Raw genomic sequence first — 20,466 nt, 5'->3', positions numbered from 1 at the left:
CCTGGAAGCATAATGATTAGAGTACAGCGCTCTGAAGCCAGACCTTCTGCATCCAAATTCTGGCTGTGCCGCCAAATCACTGCGTGAATAAAAACTACATTATTCAATGCTCCAAGTCCCTGTTTACTTATCGGTAAAACAGGAATAATAATACTACCTATCCCTGAGTTGAACAGCTGGCATTCATTAGAAATTCCATATAGGTTTTTGCACTTATAGAAAAGATTGAGATATATGTCCAAGTATGGAGGAGATATGATGTATAGTAAGTAGAAATAAACCATTGTTATTTTATTCATTTGACCAAGTTGTATCAATTGCATGCCTACCACGTGCCAAGCTCTGTTCTGGATATTGAGGATACAGTGATTAAAACATGTAAAATCTCTGTACTCATATAGATTGCGTTAAAATATGGGAAACACATAATAAATAAATAAACACAAAAATGCAAGTAGGATGGTCATGTGCGATAGAGGATCATGTGAGGTGGAATCAAGGAGATAGAGAATGACCAAAGATGCTACGTCAGGCAATTGTCAGAGAAGTCCTATTTTGTGGTAGTGGCAGTTGAACACAGACCTGAAAGGTAGGAAGAAATAGCTATGTGACTGTCTATGAAAAGAGATCCTAAGCAAAGAGAAGAGCAAGTGAAAAGTCCCTGAGTTTGAATGTACAGATTATCTAGAAACAGAGAGGAGGACTATGTGGCTGAAATGGATTACAGAGAGGAGTAGTGGGAGGTGAAGTGAAGGATAAGGTCAGAGTTGGGTCACATGGTGCCTTGCAAGACAAAGTAAAATCATTGGATTTCCTTCTACATGTGATGGAAGTCGAGAGGAGTAACAGGACTATCTCTCAATATTTGTATATTGAAAAGCTGATGCAGAGACAACTTACTGTAGGGTCAAGAGCTAAAGGAAAGAAAATAGGTACACACTTTAGATTCAGTCTATTATCTATAAGAGATGGTGTGTCTTGGATATTCATGGGCAGAGCAGTGAAGATGGGAAGGAGTGGTCAGACTTGGGACAGGTTCTGAAGACAAGAACTATAGAACGTTGTGAAAGATTGAATTCAGAGTGTGAGAAAATTAGGATGAAGAAGCATGAAACTAAAGTTTGTAACGAGAGTAAATAAATCAATAGTGGTGCTATGTATTGAATAGGGAAAATAGAAATTTGAAGTTGGGGAGAGGAATTTTGGAAGAATGAGATTTCCATTTTGAACATAGATGGTTTGCTTATTAGAAGCCATTTGGAGAAGTTGAGTCAGCTCTTGATATGGAAGTTGATGTGAATTCTGGGAAGAGATTAAGCTGGGGATAAAATTTGGGATTCGTAAACATTTATGTGACATTAAGGCCATTGGTACTAGACAATCATCAAAGAGACCAGTGTAGATAGAAGAGAGAAGTTTGAAGACTGAGCCCTGGTGCACTCTCAGATTCTTAGAGTTTGGAAGAAGGGAAGGAGCAAGTAAATGATACTGGGAAGGAACAGCCAGCTGGATGGAAAGAAAACCAGGAGCATTTAGTATACCACAAACCAAGTGAAAAAAGTATTTCAGGGGAAAAAAAGTGAGAAGCTATGTCAAATTTTGCTGAGCATCTGAGAATTGACCATCTGATTTGACAATGTGGAGATTATTGATAACCTTGGCAACCATGCTTTCAGGGGAAAGAGATTGGTAAAATGGCATTAAAACTAACAAAGAAGACTGAAAGAAGAAAAACTAAGTAAAGACAACTTTAAAAGAGTTTTTCAAGAAAGGAGAGGATTGGAGCTTTGGTTAGAAGAGGACGTAGTATCTAATGAGGGCACTATAAAAAATAGGAATTGTGGGAGAATATTTGTGTGCTTTTTGGCGTTATCAGTTGGAGGGAAAACTGATAAATCAGAAAAGGGCAGTAGAGTATTTAAGTGAGTAAAAAAGGATATCTTTAAGAGACAAAAGTGGGCTGTAGATAGAAGTACAAACAGATTGAGTAGATTTGAAGGAAAGATAAGAATCCTATTTCTGATTGTTCCTTTTCCTTGGTGACAAAAAACCCAAGATTATTAGCTGAGCGTGAGGAAAGGACAGAGTTATTGGGAGTCTGGAAAATAAGAAAATATATAAGACATTCATCTTATAAAGTGAGACAATGAATGACTACAGCAATGCAGTGGTATTTCCAAATAGATGACAGCTTACCTTGGATTTGTGGCATAAATACTCAGTAAGTAGGTTGTGTTTTTCTCCAGTGTCACCTATTAGGGTATGGTAAGCATTGGTAGAGAAACTCATTTAACCAGGTTTTTTTTTTTTTTTTTTTAGGTGATATGATGGGAAAGGAAGACCAAGGGAGATGGGGGTATTTGCAAGGGACTAAATGGAATAGATGTTCATGGATTGAAAGCTGAGTTTGGATAAAAATGATAACATGAGGCCATGAGGAACACTGGGAAGGTGGCAGAGTTAATGGATTGGAGATAATAGTGGGATTGAAGAATAGTTGGCAAGGGGGCAATCAAATAAGTGAGCAGGAAAGCAATAAGATGCTAGAAAAAGGCATGATAGAAACTGACATTTTATAGGGGGTGCGATTACTGGTTTAGTGTGTGACATGGAATTGATGAATTACAGTGGGAAGGAGCCAATATCATTTCAGGTAACATAAGGGAACTAACAGCCTAGGGCATTAGATGGATTGTCTGTGTGGGTATTGTAATTACCAAGATTGATCATAGAGGTAATTGGAAGGGAAGTGATCCCCAGATACTAATATCTTCAGTGAATGCAGGAGTACCACAGAAAACTTTGACAAGAAGTGGGTAGGTAGTGAGTGTGGGAGTATATTTCAGTAGTTGCTCAGAGGCTCAGAGTTGCTCGGATTATTTAAGTCTAAAAATTGGAAGCATTACAAAGTAAAAAAAAAGCTATGAAGGCGATTATTAGAATAAGGTCAATAATATTGACAGAAATTTCAGCTCTTTTTATGTCAACTCATATGTTACTATTTTTTAAATAGGTAGATGGCTGTTTGCCAGATATTTTATTGTATATAACAAATACAACAGAGTGAAAATTCAGACCTCTTCCTATAAATAATATGGTTTTAGGTCATTCTTCATTATGTTTATTTGCCCAGAAAAGCTCAGGTAACACTTTAATTATTTTTTGATAATTTATATAGAAAAGACACAAACAGAAAGCACTTCATTTCTTCGTGGGGGCACCACCCATCTTGACTCACCAGGATTGGTGGACTGTGCCTCCATAGGGATCATGAGCTTTGCCCGGGTGGCTCGGCGAGCAGCCAGGGACCTCTCCAGGGTGGACATGGAGCTTCCTGCTTCTTCAGTGTCTTGACCTAAAAGAAAAACAATACTCATGAGAGACAGACACTTTCACCAATGATTCAACATTTTACATCATTTCTAGCCAGACACTCTAATGCCTTTTTTATTTCATTAATGTATGAAATAATGCCATCTAATTTCTTATTACCAAAACAAGGTACCATCACTAATAAAATTTACCTTAACCTCATTACCCAGAAAATAACATTACTTACACTTCATTATACATAATTTTTGCATATGCATGTCTACATGAAAGTGAGAAGGCATATATTAATGTATTTTTCAAAGGTGGCATTATACCATATATACTGTTTTTTAAAAAAGAAAATAACATGAAATCTTTCACTGCTAGTAAATGTCAGTAATATAATTTTCAATAGCTCCATAACATTCAATTGTTCGAATTTACCACAACTTACACAACTAGTACTTAAGGTCCAAAGACAATAAAACTTACTATCTATAAATTTATTATGATTTCATAAAGCATCATACTAAACAGACACTTAAATTAATAAGCAAGAAATATACAGATCTGAAAAGTTAATAAAAATATATGTTGAGAGATACAAAACTGAAGTTCTGAATAGTGTGCAGCACTGAAAAGTAAAGGATTTATTGGCATAAATTTTGCTCTTTCAGCCAGGATAGCACAGAGAACAATGAATGTAATATGAAGTATAACTAGAAGGATTTTGAGTAATACTTTCCCTCTTATTATGGAACTGGCAAGTAGGTCCTCACAATAGAGGAAAATAGGTACAACTATCCTCTCATTCTAAAGAAAGCAGCTATCGTTTGTAGTTAAACTTCTCCCAGCATGTATTGAGAGATGTCCAATCTAGTCTGGCTGGCCCTCACTGTCATTTGAGAACATGAAGGATAAAGGGAAAAATCAAGACAGAGGAGTCCCAGAAATCACTGGCAAAACCTTCTGAGGGAGACAATTTCATTCCCTCAGAGGGAGGCAGAGGTACTCTCCCCTCCAGATGTCTAGTAAAAAAATAGATAAGAACGAATACCCGTAAAGTATTAAGATTCATGAAGACACACTCAAGTATTCATTTATTCTCCAAAAAGAAGCCCATTTATACAACTGGCTAGATACGTCTTTTTAACATTTCATATAATAAGGGCTTGGTTATGATGAACTCCTTGAACTTGATATTATCTGAGAAGCACTTTATATGCCCTTCCATTCTAAATGAAAACTTTGCTGGATAGAGCAATCTTGGATGTAGGTCCCTGCCTTTTATGACTGAAATTACTTTTTTCTTGCCCCTTCTTGCCTGTAAGGTTTTTTTTTTTTTTTTTTTGAGAAATCAGATGACAGTCTGATGGAAATTCCTTTGTAGGTGACAGTCCCCCGGTCTCTTGCTGCTTCTAGAATTCTCTCCTTCACTTAAATCTTGGGTAGTGTAATTATGATGTGCCTTGGTGTGTTCCTCCTTGGGTCCACTGTCTTTGGGACTCTGAGCTTCCTGGACTTCCTGGAAGTCTATTTTCTTTGCCAGGTTGGGGAAGTTTTCCTTTATTATTTGTTCAAATAAGTTTTCCACTTGTTGCTTTTCCTTTTCACCTTCTGGTACCCCTATAATTTGGATGTTGGAATGTTTAAAGATGTCCTGGAGGTTTGTAAGCCTCTCCTCATTTTTTTGAATTGTTGTTTCTTCATTCTTTTCAATTTGGTTGTTTCTTTCTTCCTTCTGGTCCACTCCATTAATTTGAGTCCCAGTTTTCTTCCCATCACTATTGGTTCCCTATGCATTTTCCTTCATTTCACTTAGTGTAGCCTTCATTTTTTCATCTAATTTGTGACCTAAATCAACCAGTTCTGTGAGCATCCTGATCACCAATGTTTTGAACTGTGCATCTGATAGGTTGGCTATCTCTTGGTCACTGAGATGTATTGGCTCTGGGGCTTTGATCTGTTCTTCCATTTGAGCCTGTTTTTTTTTTTGTTTTTTTTTTTTTGGGTCTGGTGCACCTATTACATAGAGGGGCAGAGCCTTAGGTGCTCACCATGGCGGGGCAAACCAGTTGCTGGGTTGCTGTATGTGGGGGCGGGGTCCAAGAGGGAACAATGGCGCTTGTTCCGCTCTCTCTTGGATTTCAGTCCCCTTTGCCGCTCCTCAGAAGCAAATTGGGCCCCTCTGGTGCTGGTTCCTGTGTGGGTGGGCTTGTGTGTGTTCTAGGACCCTGTGGGTCTCTCCAACAACCTCTCCTGTGAGGCTGAGAGTCTCTCCTGGCACCTCGACCCCCACAAGTATTTTCAATCAGTGGTTTTAGGCTTTATTTCCGGTGCTGGGGCCCTGGATTGCGAAGTCTGTCTTGCTGTCCGTTTTCACCTGATTTATCTGCATGTGAATATGTGATTGCTGTCAGCCAGCCACCTTGCGTGCCTCATTGGGTCTGCTGGTTGCCACCCCATGCCCAGGGTCCGCCAACCACCACTTTTTCCTGCCACAACCCCTTTCCGCTGGCCACTGACTCTGCCCCTCTTACTGGTCTGGATGAATAGTTGTCAGACTTCTGTACAGTTTAATTTTCTCTCAGTTCTGGGTGCTTTTTTGTTCCTAAATCTTTGTTGTCCTTAATTTTGCTTGTGTGAGGAGGCACAGTGTGTCTACCTATGCCTCCATTTTGGCTGGAAGTCCCAAGGTTTTTTGATGAGAGTACTTGGTTAATTATTCAACTTCCCATAAGCATGTCAAAAATATGAGGACCCACAAAAGGCAAAATATCTTACCACCACTTTCTAGGTTTCTTAGTTATTCTTGAACATGGATTGTTCTGTACCATTTTATTAAGCAGTCGATTTTTTTTCTTTAGGTCACTTTGTATACCTGCAAAGCCTTCAAATAGACTCCATCAAACTAGGCTGGTGACCATTTAAGTGTGATTGCATGACAGTGAGATTTGATCTCCACAGTAATCAAAGCAAAGTAACAGAATAGTCAATATTTTCCTAATTCAAGTGTCTCTGATGTGTTTTTTTAAGGCAAGAAACTGACAGCAAATTTAAAATAAACTTTCAATTATCCATAGACATAGGGAACTAAAAACTGTACAATGGCTTCAACTTTTATTGCCTTGACAAATGTTTTAAGACTTAACAAAAAGGAATCAATTTATCGATGCTTTGTATTTTAATATTTCCTGGTGGTATGGTACCACCTTCTACCTCTTAAAAGTCTGAAGAGGAACTGCAATTATAAAAGACAGGCAACAGAATGATGGGATAGAAAGTCAACCAGGAGAATCAACCAACTTTATATCAGACTATCTCAACTACTGGAAAATAACTGCAAATTAGTGGGATGGATACCTCACAAACGAGGGAGTGGGGAACACGCTAGTGGGGTCCCGAATGAAACAAAATGTTTTTCCTGGTGCAGAGATGAAAGATACCTGAGTGGGAGGTGCTCTTGCTCCCCAGCTGGGTTTCTGACTGGCTGTGACTGACTGGCGTGAGCTCTTGGCAACTTTGGATGGGGGAGTCCCTTCCCGCAGGATCGGTGCCTGATGGCTTCTCAATGTTTTTCATCTCCATTTCCTCATGATGGATCCAAAGATCAGGGGGCCGCAGGTCCTTCTGGCTGCCCTTCCTTTTGCCAGCACTGTGGGTGGCCCGCTTCCTACGGAACAGAATTAGAAGGGAAAAGTGAGTGCTTCTTTTCAATGGCCCCTCTTGTCTTCTCTCTGTCAATTCAAGTTAGAAGCAGGCAAAGGAAACAAAAGCAGTCTCATGAGGAAACCTGTGAAATCCAGGAATTGGCAGTCTCCTCTTGGCTGCCTTTCCTCTTTTCTCAGGAGCCTCACCGTATTATAGGAGACGTGGTGGTGAGTCCCCAGGGCCTGGGCGGCCTGCCAGGGAGCACCTGCCTGTAGCATCCCTGCTGCGAATTCAAGCACGAGCTGACAATGGGTTGGATGGAGCCATATGCCAATCTTTGGAACTAGGCATAAGGTACCTGACTGTAACATCTGCTTCGGAGATAAATGAAGGAAATGCTTTCAAAGGGCAAATAGAAATAAAAAGGCCAGAAGCTGTGCCAACAGCCAAGATAGGAGCTTAGGGGGAAGTATCTACCACAGCTGTATAATTTAATGTGTAATTGGGATGCTTGCTCTCAGAAGACAAAAGACCACAGGAGGACATTCTTAGGACAAGGCAACACTTCTCCCTTGGAGTCACTAAGGGTCTGGATTCAAACACAGTAAGACTCATCCTTTTGAAAAGAGAAGAACGCAATTTTGAAGCATGCTTCAAATGTCTCTTATTTTACTCGGTAAGAATTTTGCAATCATAATTTATTTTTTTCAGTGCTCACCTCTTCATAGGCCTAGTGAGATTCAGTTGTTCCTTGCATGCTAAGTGAAGTAGCATGATGCTCCTGCTGCTACTGGTTCTCTGTGCAGGAGTCAGTAACATGGCCTGAAGGCCAGACCCGCCCACTGCCGCTGTCTGTTTTTGTAAATAAAGTTTTATTGAAACCCTGCCCAGGTTATTCATCATTGCACTGGAGTGTTGAATAGTTGTAACAAAGATCACATGGCCCACAAAGCCTAAAATATTTTCTATTTGGCCTTTTCAAGAAAAAGTTTGCCATCTCTGTTCTATACCTTTCTATATTTTTAAAATCTCCACTTATGGCTTCAACTTCTTTTAAATGAATAATGTTTCTTTATAAGGCAAACTTCGGAGAGTTAAAACTTGACAGGAGCCCAGAGAAGAACCTCCTTCTCACTTTCCTTGCTTGCAGGGGTCTGCAAGAAGAACTGTTTTTATTGCTGCTAAATGGCTCAGTGAAAACTCTTTGTAACCTGTGCAAGGCCACTGAGGGTGGCCTTGTTTTCCCAGCTACTGAGTAGGATGCTTGGTACATATTCAGCAATTAGTAAATGTTCACTGGTGTGATGTGTTAAATTTTCCCCATATTCTTTTCTTTATTTTTCTTGAAGCATGCTGATGAGAATAAAACACGAAGAACCCCAGACTTAATATCTAGTTAGTAGTTTATGAGAAAAAGAATGCACTGTTTTCTGCTCCGATGCTTCCTGCCAAAAGACCAGAGTTTGGCTGATTTCCGGGCAGCAACCTCATACTGACATTAGGCAATGGCCTACAGAATAACCCCTAGATAATAACCCCTGAGATAGCAACTCTCTGCTAACCGTCCATTCCCTGAATTGATTTCCTTACCATTCCACCTGCCCACAGGAAACTAGTCTGCAACTCACACATGGCTCCTTATGTAATCTAACCATGTCAACTCAAATTCACTGTCCTCCTCAAACTTGAAGAAATCACCGTTACCTTTTTTTCTAACAAGTCAAAATGCTAAATAACTTCAAATCCAGGGCTTATACAATGGCATATGGAGGAGCCCCAGTTCCCATATCCAGAACCAGAAAGACTTGTTCACAGTAACTCAATATGGAAATAGCTTGTGGTAAGTAAATCTATCAAATAATGTTTGAAACTAGAAGCCGGGATAACTTCTTGTTTCTCATTGCTTATGTGCATGCCTTATCCATTCCTCCATGTACCAGTGCCCCGACCTCAGGACCAAGCATCCCCAGATGAATTTTATATATATTTTTAAAAGTTACAAACCTGATTGAGGCAGAATCCTTTTGAACTTATAATGTTCATATGGGAAGAAATGATCATTCCTGATAAAATACATTTGGATTTTAATCAGATCAGTTCCCCTCCAAAAAGCTACTCATGCACCTAGGCTACTGTCAGTCAAGAATCTGAAAATCTGTAAATAGACTTTTATTTCTTTTTTTTTGTATATACTCTGTGAAAGACCATTTAACTACCTTTGTTTTCTACATTGTATTTTATCAAGAGAGAAATCTTTGGCCTTGGAGAGGCCTCCCTCTCCTTCTGACAGTAGTCCAGCAGATCTGTAACGAAGCTGATGTTTGCTCCCACCTATGTGCTCTGACATTTGTCTTCCAATCTGCAGGAACAGCTGTCGCCCTGGCCTCCTGTCCATCTGCCTGTTCCTTGACTGCTGCCCACTGGCCCCCAGTTCTTCTGTCTCACCACTGGAATCTTCAACATTTGTGCACAGATGAACCTAGTGCAGGGGTTCCAGCAGGAAGGATCACCTGGGAACTTGTTAGAAATGCACATCCTCAGGCCCCACTTCAGACCTTATGAATCAGAAACCAGGGAGAGGTGAGACCCAGCAACCTGGAGGGGAGCCTGATGCACCTAAAGTGTTAGAAGCACAGTCAGAGAATTATTCAGTGTTGTTGATTTGTTTTTATTTTAAAGCCAGTTTTTCTATTTGATGTAGACATAGCACACGTATCCTTCCCGCCCCCCACACCTTCTGTAACAGGTACCAGTAATCTTTCGACTTTCAAAAATAGTTGTAGAATGGGGGCCTTTCTTCCTATCGCATGTCTTTTCAAATAAAGACAAAGTGAGGTGTCTTCTAAGGCTCTCCACTATTTCTCGTACTGTGGCAAAGCTTTTCACAGCATCATCATAGACTGGTGTTTTGTGTTTTGTTCTATTTATCAATCTATAATCCATCCATTTGATTATTTAATGTTACTTCTTGTACCCAGAGTGCCTCCACAGTCTTATTTACTTACAAACTACTGATTCTTTTCTCTCTCCTGCAAGAAGGCTTCCTCAACACATTAGGTCACTGTGGTCCTAAGTTGCTTCCATCATGTCTCCCTGTACCTCTTGCCTTGCCTTTATCACTGTCTGTCCACTGAGCCAGCCAGATGCTCCCAGTGTGTGGATGGCTTTCCTGCCGTGATACTGGAGCAAATTATGTTTCTTTCACTCCTCCAGTAACATCCAGCATTTTAAAAACATTTATTCATTTGTCCATTCAGTGACTGTTTATGAACTATTGACTAAGTGTCATGAATTCTGCTAAGTACTAGAAATGCAAAGATAGGTTAGACACTGGGAGCTTACTAAATGAATGAAAGACTCTTGGCAATTTCTGCTTTTATGGAGTAAGGAGCCTGTGCTGGGACATGATAGGTAGTAAAGCTGAAAAATTGGAAAGGACCAGATCACAGGAGGCTTTGCCCCTGTAGAAACATTTTTTAATACCAGTCCGGATAAGTCCTTGGGAAAATGCAGAAAAATTTATAGCTCAAGAGTTAACTTCAATCAGATCTGTAAGGACTTGGTATGATACAGATGATACACTTTTCATTATTGACTTAAAGTATTTTTTGCCAGGTTATTCTTCGATTCTTTATTGGCTCACCTCCTCCTTGCTTTGCCTATAACTTGTGGGTATTGAAAAATGATTAAAATGTTAAAACTTTGAAAATCAGCACAAGTAATTTATGATAGTTAAAGTAGAGTAGATTTCATTTAAGAGTTTAGACATTTGATCCTCAGTAATGAAAATAATTATTTTAGTCAAGATCTGAATGGCTAACATTTAAAACTTGCTGTATGCCTGTCAAATCCAATAGGAGGCTTAGTCAACTGGTGATTCTATTAAGTATATCTTGGATTTTATTTATCCATATTTTTTGGACCATAATATGCACCTAGGTTTTAGGGAACGAAAATAGGAAAAAATTTTTGAAGCAAAAAATGTGGTAAAATATTTAATAACATAAATAACAATATTTCACCAATGTAAATGTAAAGCTACATTCAGACTGTAAGACACACCCCCATCTTCCTCCCAAATTTGGGGAGGGTGGGGAAAGTGTATCTTATAGTCTGAACAATATGGTACATCTTTAAATTTAATGTATTCAGACAAGTTGTTGATCGTCTACAGAGGTTACTGCTTTAGAAATGTGATATCCATGTACCTTAGATTTCCAGGATATTATCAATGTCAAATATGTTGTCTTTAGTATCTATGGATACATTATATACATGTTCTATATTTTGGCCAGGAAAATGTTATTACTTTACTAAAAACACAGAACACCTTCATCAATTTAAGCTTTCCTAAAACCCTTTCTCTATATTATGATATTTTCTGATCTCATTAAGTCAAAATGTATAAGAGGTATCTCTTCAAAGTGGTATAAAAATTTAAATTAATAATGAAGAGAAATGCAAAATTATTTTTATTTCATATTAGCTTGAAGCTAAATGCTGCTATGTGTTTCTATAATTCAGTAGTATTTCATGGGGAATTTCAGCATTTATAAGAGTGAGGGAATGATAAAAAAGTATGTAGTCCTATTTTTTTTTTTGAGGAAACTAACAGGAATTAGGTCTTCCCTTAGGTTTAATTTCATTAATTTATTTAAGGAAGTGGTAGAATCAGAACTAGATCTTGGGTTCTAACTTCTGTTAGTTATTTTATATCATAAAAACTAAAATCTTACCAATTAGAACATGACTCAATTTAATAACCTACCTTGTTATTATATATGAGGTATATATGATAAACGTTGTGAATATGATTAATTATAGAATAAAATGCAAAGACTAAACTGAACGAGGTGTTACTGATAGTACACACACATAGGTTTCAAATCCATTGGAATTCAATTCAAGTCCCCCAATAAAACACAAAGAAAATTTACATTCTCTTGCACTTTCAGACAGAGATATTGAAGAAGTCCATGAATGGGTTTCCTACTTCACCTTATTAATTACATTAAACTCCCATTTGTCTAAGAGCCCTCTAAGGGACATTATTTCAGTTTCAAATTGGAATTGATTTCACTTTCATCTGCGTTACTTAATTTGCTCTAAAAGGCTCAGTGGTGGTGGTATCAGGGGAGGAGTCCTCAATGAAATTTAAAAAAAAACCTAACATAAAACTCAGAAATGCCTAGAAAGAGAAACTTTTCCTTTTCCTTTCCTTTTTCTGTTAACATATACGAAGAGATAAAGATGAACGCCAGTGGGTCTGTTGCTAAAGAAACATCATGAAAATATGCCAAGTAAACATGGAGTGACTTTGGGAGGAAGGAGAGGCACCTGGTACAGGAACTCTCGGTTTCCTTCCTTAGACTTTTCATTTACTGATGGAATGATTTGTTCTTTTCTTCATTCCTTAATTTTAAAAACAAGTCATACCCTGGGCTCAGCGTCTACTCTTTCTAAATAAAATCTTTAAGTTCTAACCAAAAATGCCTTGTGTGGCATTTAAGACAATTTGCAACAAATCCCACTTTCACACATGGAGAAGACTGGGCATTTTCTCTGTAGAACAAACTATGTCCAGTTCATGAGGTCGATACAACCCTCAAGTATTCTTGCAATGATAAAAATGAAAAAAAAATTACCCTGTTTCAGATGGTTTAGCTGCTTGGATTTAATTTAGTGAATTTGTCAGTGTTTTCGAGACTGTCATGGAATATGCCAAGTTTGGTTTTTGTCCTCCCCACTTCCATTTTTGTGACTTTTTCTCAGCTCTGCTTCAGAGACCCGTTGCCTCCAAGTCCCACTATTCTATGTTTGCGCCACCCCTTTCTTGGGAATGCTGGCCCACAAGATTATTTTATTATCTATTCAATTACCTTTCTCCCCCAGAGCCTTACTGAGTGTCCAACACTCTGGGAGCTCTGTGGGTGGCTATCAATTCCCAGAATGCTTACATCTGAGATGGGCCTCGTTAAGCCCAATTTTCTGGTTTCCTGCTTGAGCATAATGGGCCAGCATACCAGCCATCATCAGCTTCAAGATAGTCCAAGCACATGAATGCAGCTGGATAGGAAATGTCCCCTGCATATTTATATAAATTAAATATGAAGGCTGCATCTATGCCCCCTCCTCAGGTAACTTTCTTCCATATGTACACACTCCTGTATCCTGCATCTAAGCACCTCACTTCAGGTGCTGGAATGATGCTGGACGATTCACGATACACTAACAAATATAGTCATAGGCTTTTTAAAAAAAGAAAGAGAAAGTCTGAGGTACAAGGGAAGAGGCAAAATTGTTTACTAGAGAATCTTTCTTAAAACTTTTTTGAAAACCAGTGCAAGTGATGTATAGTAGTTAAAGCAGAGTAGACTTCATTTGAGAGTTTAGACATTTGATCCACGATAGGAAAAAAAATGCTAAGTCAGAAAAACAACAACAACGAGGGAAGAGCCTGCAATGGCTGAGGCGGTGAGTCAGTCCGGCTGGAAGAGATGCACCAGGATGGGTTTGAAAAGCGCTAGGTTGGCAAGGAGGCAGAGGACAGCCAGGAGGCTATTGCTGATTCCCAAACCTGGCTGACATGAGGTTAATACACTGGTTATGGGGTACTGATGAAAAAGGATAAGCTGAATTAAAGCCAACTTTCCACTCTAAACTGTGTACTTTGATGTTCCATGCTCTGCTTGTACTAGAACCTAGAGCTGCATAATATAAAAGTACTTCCAAACCCCTCAGTTACTAAAATTTTCTGAGAATCAGCTGTAGGAACTCCAAATTCCTGGACCGCTCTTCCTCCTTAACTATTGCCTCTGAACTAATGCATTGTGAGAACATTATGTTTGGTTTTCTATATGTAGTCATTCATGCAACAGGTGTTGATTAAACACCTTCATGTCTCCTTGCCAAAAGTGATAAACACTTAGAGGAGCACTCATCTCCCAGCTTTTATACAGAATTGCAGAGAGGGCTGTAAGTAGAGACACAGTGAAGTCTGTTCCCTAAGTGTTACTTAAGGGACACCTGCTGTCACTTGAAAGGAAGAATCAGGCCTCAAGAAGTAAAATTAAACGGGAACGCAGAATGGATCTCCAGGATGCTACAATTAAGCCTGCAAGTCTGGCCCTCACTCCTGTATGTTAATAGGCCTGGACTGACGAAAGGCAGGGTTTCGGCCAGGTCAGGAGGTAGGGCACATATGAGGAATTATGAAATAGCAAGGGAGAGAGACTTCAAAAGTAGAATCGAAAAGAGGGGATCAAGTGGAGACTTCTCTCCTTTTGGGAAACAGCTGGTACTTACTTTCTCTGCTGGGCTGAGGAGCGCCGGGTGCAAATCACAGCCACAGCCACCACCACCAGCACCGTGAGGATGCCCACGGTGACCACGATAATCACGAGCACGCTGCTGTTCTTCTGCGGAGTGACACTGCCATGCGGGGGGTGCATCTGGCCAATGGGTGGCTCTGGGGAAAGACAGGCAAACGGAGATCAGGCTTAAGGAGATACCACAGCCCAGTGTTTACTGAGCTCTGTTAAGTATGTGAAGGGTTCCTGTTTTTTGAGTATTACTGAAACTGAGAACAAAGCCATGAAGAATGAGAGGAAGGGTCTAAAAGATCTATCCAATATAAATGAAACCTCTGCCCATGCAAAATCTTATCTGCTAGCTTTCATAGTGACGCTATTTAGAATAGCCAACAGTGGAAACCCAATGTCCACCAACTGATGAGTGGATAAACAGTGTGGCCCATCCACACAATGGAATCCAGCCATAAAAATGGAATGAAGTAAAGATGTATGCATATACCTTGAAAATGTTATGCTAACTGATAGAAGCCAGACACAAAAGGCCGCATATTGGATAATCCCACCCGTATGAAATGTCTAGAGTAGGCCAAACTATAGAGACAGAAGGCAGATTAGGGTTGGCCAGTGGGTTGCAGGGGAACTGAATGGGGAAGGACTGCTAATGGGTGCAGGGTTTGCTTTTGGGGCGATGGAAATGTTCTGGAATTAGATGGTGGTGTTGCTGGAACGACCTGTGAATACAGTGGAAACCACCAAACTGTGCATTTTAAAAGAGTAAATGTATATCGTATGGATTATATTTGGATTTTTAAAAAGCATTAAGCTGTTGTATTGGCTAGAAAGTGGGAAGGGGAGGAAGAAGGCTGCTTTGTCCTCTGAGAATTCAGTGTGACAGGGACCCGAGGGGGCTGTGTTTTATGAGAAAATACTATGGATTTGATGGTATGAAAGACAAACAGTTTGGCACCAACCATTCACGATTTACCTCTATCACCTTTAAGACGCTATCTATAAAGCACATTTAATTTTCAACCCGGTGAGAGAACATGAATCCCACTTAAAAGCAGCCAATGAGTTTGAAATTATGTCATAAAATCCTGATATAAATGTTCCTATGTTGGAACAGTTCTTCGTGGTAGACAATATTTAAGCAAAAAATTCCAGACTAATAGAACAGTCTCGATAATGTGTTTATGTAAATAAGAATGGCTAATGATCTTTTATATTATTTTCTGTGATCAATTGGTTAGATATATTCTGCTCTGTGTCATGTTTGTTATTTCAAGCTATAAATTAAAAATGATATTAGCTTATACTTACAGTTATAAATTAATTTAGAAATCTGCATAAAGCAATGTGTTTGGACATTTTTATAGACCTAAGTTTGAATGTATTTCTTTAACAACTTATATTAACCTTCTATACCCCTTGAGAAAAATGTTTAGGCCCTTTGCAACCCAGTGGTTTTCTTTTCTATGCAATGAAAATGATATTAATAATTATACAGTTTCTGTCAGAATTAAAGGCAATGTATACAAAGGAACCATCTCAGTGCCTGAGAAAGAGTAAATGCTTATAATATTGTTATACTATTGAAATAAATAAAATGTCACCTAAATGAATAACATCCCATACTATTTGGGATACTTCTGTCATGGACTTCCAAAATATAAAATTTTTTGAAATAAGCCTTAATATAAAAGATAAATGAACTTCTCAGAAATGAATATATCATCCCAAAACTTACTTCAAAATCAAAGCACTATCCTTCAATGTTACTTAAAAACCATGGCTTTTTTTGAAAAGATGGTCACTTATACTTAAATAAATTATAGCTGACTCACTATTATTGGAAAAAATAATACATGCTTCTGATATAAATTGAATCTCAGGGAGAAGAACTCATCAAAAGTTTTCAATAGCCATACCTGTTGAAAAATTCTGATAATAAATTAAAGAAATAAGATTTACTTGAGCCCCAGCTGGTGTAGCTCAGTGGATTGAGCATGGGCCTGCAAACCAAAGGATCGGGGTTTGATTCCCAGTAGGGGCACATGCCTGGGTTGCAGACCAGTTCCCAGCAGGGACTCAGGAGAGGCAACCATACATTGATATTTCTCTCCCTCTCTCCTTTTCCTTGCTAAAGATAAATAAATAAAATCTTTAAAAAAATATTTCCTTGAAATGCATTTACATTTACTACAAAGAAATAGGACAAGTGATGAGAGGTCAGAACTTTCTGTATCATAGATTTACCTAGAATTTAAAAAGCCATTTTACAATAGTATCTCAATATGCCCTTTCTGTGCTTAATAGACTAATGATTAGAATAAATTAATATTTTATACGGAAGCTTATAATGGAGACAGTTGGGGATTTTATGGATTTTTATTAGCATGACCAATATAAAGAGCTCACCATTTCTAATAAACCTAGTTTGAGTAGTACACAACAGTAAACCTTATGAACTTTTTAAAAACCTTGTAACCCAGAATTTTTCAAATTTCTCCTCTTCTTTCTTTTCACTGAGGAAGACATCATGTTCCAAGTAAATAATAGTGACTGCTGAGCATTAGGGAGATAATACTGAGATCATTTTCCTAGGGAAGTTAGGGTTCAGGAGAACTTCCACTATATATTTTTCATTTCATTTCTTTATGACTTTCTTGTAGAAGTTGCCATCAGTTTAAAAGTTGGCATTCAAGGTCTTTCATTAATTTCCTAATCTCAGTTCAAAAGATGAATAATCAGATTATCAGTCATCAATCAGTTAAGATAGTCAAGTTCAATAGTATCTCATGTAGCTGATCCTCATTATTTGAAGGAGTTGTATTTTATGAAGTTGCCACAAACACCAAGTTGGAAAATACTCTATATTTTTTAATATTTTCTAGAGGAAATACAGAGTTAGGTTCCTGTGAGCCTTGTAACAAAATTTTTATCATAATCAATATATGACCTTGTTTTATGTGTGTTTCTGTTTAAAGACACCTTATTTAAAAACAATGTTGATCTATTTAATTGAACTCATAGCCAACAACACTATAACTTATGCCTAAGTGGAGCTGAATTGATACATACATTTTCTCTGAAAGGCACATCACAGAGTTTTGAGTGCTAATGGCACTAAACAGCATTCAGCCTCATGTTTAGTGGTTACTTTTATACACTGAAACCACCAACCAAAAAGTACAAAAATGAAAAAATTGGCACTAAGTACACATAGCACAGAAAGGACACTTGTTTACAGAGTGAGAGCTGAAACAAGGCAGTGTCCCCGTGTTCCCTCCCAACTGTGTTTATGAGCATTGGGGTTCTCATATCTTTGAACCTGTTCACAAAGGACCATAAGTACACTGCAAATATTGATTTGGGGAGTTAAACGTGCATTCTAGCAAGTAGGTGAATTCACGTATATAGAACCTCTGTGTAATGATGATCAACCATACATTTAAAAATATCAACAGGTTGTTCCAAATTAGGCAGCATTTTAGAGCTCAAAAATCTACATTAGTACAATTAAGAGTTCCGGGAGACAGGCTGACTCCAGAAGGGGCAAGATGACATTGACCGACTTCAGAGGGGAAGGTGCACGGTGTGATTCAAAGACTTGCTAATATCCTCCTGGATACTGTGATTATTTCATGAGCTAATGGATACAACACACTGAACTCATGCCCTGCACAGAGTGGGCATTCAGTGGACATCACAATGTGGCCGAATTATTTTATTCTTTCTGAATTAAAGAGAAATATAGTATACCAACACATCTGTTTCTGGTGTTAGCAGACAAGTGTGAGTATCCAGTGTCTGAGTAGCCAAGATCTAGCTGTTTCACTGATAACAGTGAGAAAGAAACCACTTCTTTTTTAAATCACATAAGCATTCCATCCATTTTTTACTTTTGTGATGTTTGATCATCATAAAAGTTTTCACACTTTTTTCTATTAAATTTAATAAAAGCAAAATGTATTTTATAATCTCACGGGTCTAAAGTTTTGGTAATGATTATAAAAATTGGTTTAGTGAAATGTCTTTCATTTTAATAATACTTGGTAAGCTTTTAAGAATACTTTATATTTATCATATTTTCCCTCAAACACTCTGCTGGAAGCTCATTAGTAGACCAGTACTCTGAACACTTAATTCTCTTATAGAAAAAGCCAAGTATTGAATCCAGGAGTCCTGGTGCCTGTTGTTGAGGATCTGGTCCCACTGCCACAGTGTCTGGGCCCTAATAACTACACAATGTCAACTGACAGGTGAACAATGTCAACAATCAGTTGACCAGTCCAGCTCTGAGGAGACAAACAGGTCCAATGAGTTTCTAGTTCAGGACTGAACTCTTCTATGATTGCAGTCTTCACTGATAATAGTTTTGTTATTAGAACACTTTGAGCTCAATATACATCTTAAAAATTTTACAGATCTCTGAATTTGAACTGAAATTCATATGGCACTGACTATTTCAAAGCATTTCTACCTGACATAAGATGCCAGATAGTCATTCATCTCACAGATAATCTATCCCAATAATTTCTAAAATGAAATATTAATCAGCATTATGGAGAAAAATGTTCCCCGATCAATTATGTTAGAAAACATATTTCTTTCCTGAAATCTCAGAATTTTGAACATGCTTATCTGAACTGTGCATGGCCAACATAGGTTCAGTTGGGATGTCAGAGAACATATCCAATTATTCCAATAAATATGGATTGAAGATCCATTAGCTGCTGTGGATACAATGTTGTGACCCAAACATGGGCGGACCTTAGTGGGTGCTGTGCTAAGTGAAGTAAGTCAGAGCAAGACACACGCTGTAGGAACCACTCATATGTAGGAACTTCAAAAGCTGAACTCAGTGAAACAGACACTGGAATGATATTTACCAGGGGCCGAGGGTTGGGGGCAATGTGGAGATGCTAGTTAAAAAGTACAAACTTCCAGTTATAAGATGAATACATTCTGGAGATACGATGTATAGCATGGCGATTATAGTTAAATAAAACTGTATTATAATATACTTAAGAGTTGCTAAAGTACTTAAATAGTCTTCCTACAGAAAACAAATGATAATTATATGATGTGATGGAGGTGTTAGCTAAGCTATAGTGTTCATCGTTCTGCAATATATAAGCATATCAAATCAACACATTGTACACCTTAAACTTACATGATGCTATATGTCAATTATATCTCAATAAATCCTGGGAGGGCAGAAAAGGATTTAAGCAGGTGAAAAGAAACTACGTGAGATAAAAAGCATACACAGTTTTAATGAAGATGCAGGTCTGCCTAATTAGTTGGACCAGAGAAGAAAAAATATATATTATACATTAAATGATTAACTTTTTCATTCCTAGAACATGTATTTGGTCTGGTCATTGTGACATGAATAGAAAGTCAGAGTACTTCCTCCTGGGATCAATGTGGAGCTGTTAAAAAGGGGTTATGAAAGCTCCATTTCTGAGTTATTTTTCTGGAAGGGTGGAGAGGGAACAACAGCCAGGTTGTGGAACCATTAAGTATTTACAGGTCCAACTTCATTGTTTCACAATAATATGAATGTCACTGTCTTTTTGTATATATATGTAGTCTGAGAACTAATTTTCAAATTAGAATATTGTGATCTCAGCCTGCCATGCTACTGCACCCCTCACCACGTTCCCCCCAAAAAACCAGAGGCATGATTTGTGACCCCATGGAGCTTAGAATTTTACTGGAAAAAACGTATAGTGAACAAATCAAGAAGCAAACAATCATAAAATTACAACTGTAATTAGTGTTTCAAACAAAAGTGAAGTTCACATAGAAAGGAGGACAGAATGACCATTGATGGAGGAGGGAGGTCGAAAGGCCTCACTATAGAAGTAACACTTAGGCTGAACATAGGGGATTGCTAGGAGCTAGTTCCTATTCCTCTATAAGGGAAGTGAGAGCAGCCATGTGTCTGGAACATGGTGAACAAAAGGGAAACGACACGAAATGAGGGCAGAAAGAGAAACAGGACCCATTTCTGACAGAGCTCTGTAGGACACATTTAATTACCTTAAGTAGAAGCATTGAGATTTAAAGGTTTCCAGCAAAAAAGTGACAGACTTGGTTTATATTAAGGAGACATCTCATCCCCCTGCATGGTGAGGGTTTGGTGGTGGAAGCAGAGAGACCAGCACAGAGAATATTGAAG

General features: G+C 38.3%; 1 protein-coding gene across 1 annotated transcript in view; it reads right to left on the bottom strand.

The window, feature by feature from the left end:
• DCC (DCC netrin 1 receptor) overlaps window positions 1-20,466 on the bottom strand; it is a 687,608-nt gene that overhangs the window by 45,525 nt on the left and 621,617 nt on the right. Inside the window, exons 29-31 of the mRNA XM_053664328.1 lie at window positions 14,269-14,431; window positions 6,759-6,985; window positions 3,239-3,355 (exon numbers count right to left, since the gene is read on the bottom strand). Of these exons, the coding sequence (XP_053520303.1) occupies window positions 3,239-3,355; window positions 6,759-6,985; window positions 14,269-14,431 (507 nt within the window). The remainder of the gene's footprint in view (window positions 1-3,238; window positions 3,356-6,758; window positions 6,986-14,268; window positions 14,432-20,466) is intronic.

The sequence above is a fragment of the Artibeus jamaicensis genome, unplaced genomic scaffold (genome assembly GCF_021234435.1).
Source record: "Artibeus jamaicensis isolate MK-2021 breed Jamaican fruit bat unplaced genomic scaffold, CSHL_Jam_final contig_354, whole genome shotgun sequence".
In the NCBI taxonomy this organism is placed as follows: domain Eukaryota; kingdom Metazoa; phylum Chordata; class Mammalia; order Chiroptera; family Phyllostomidae; genus Artibeus; species Artibeus jamaicensis.
The sequence above is the reverse complement of the archived record's forward strand: the minus strand, read 5'-3'. Positions and strand labels throughout refer to the sequence as shown.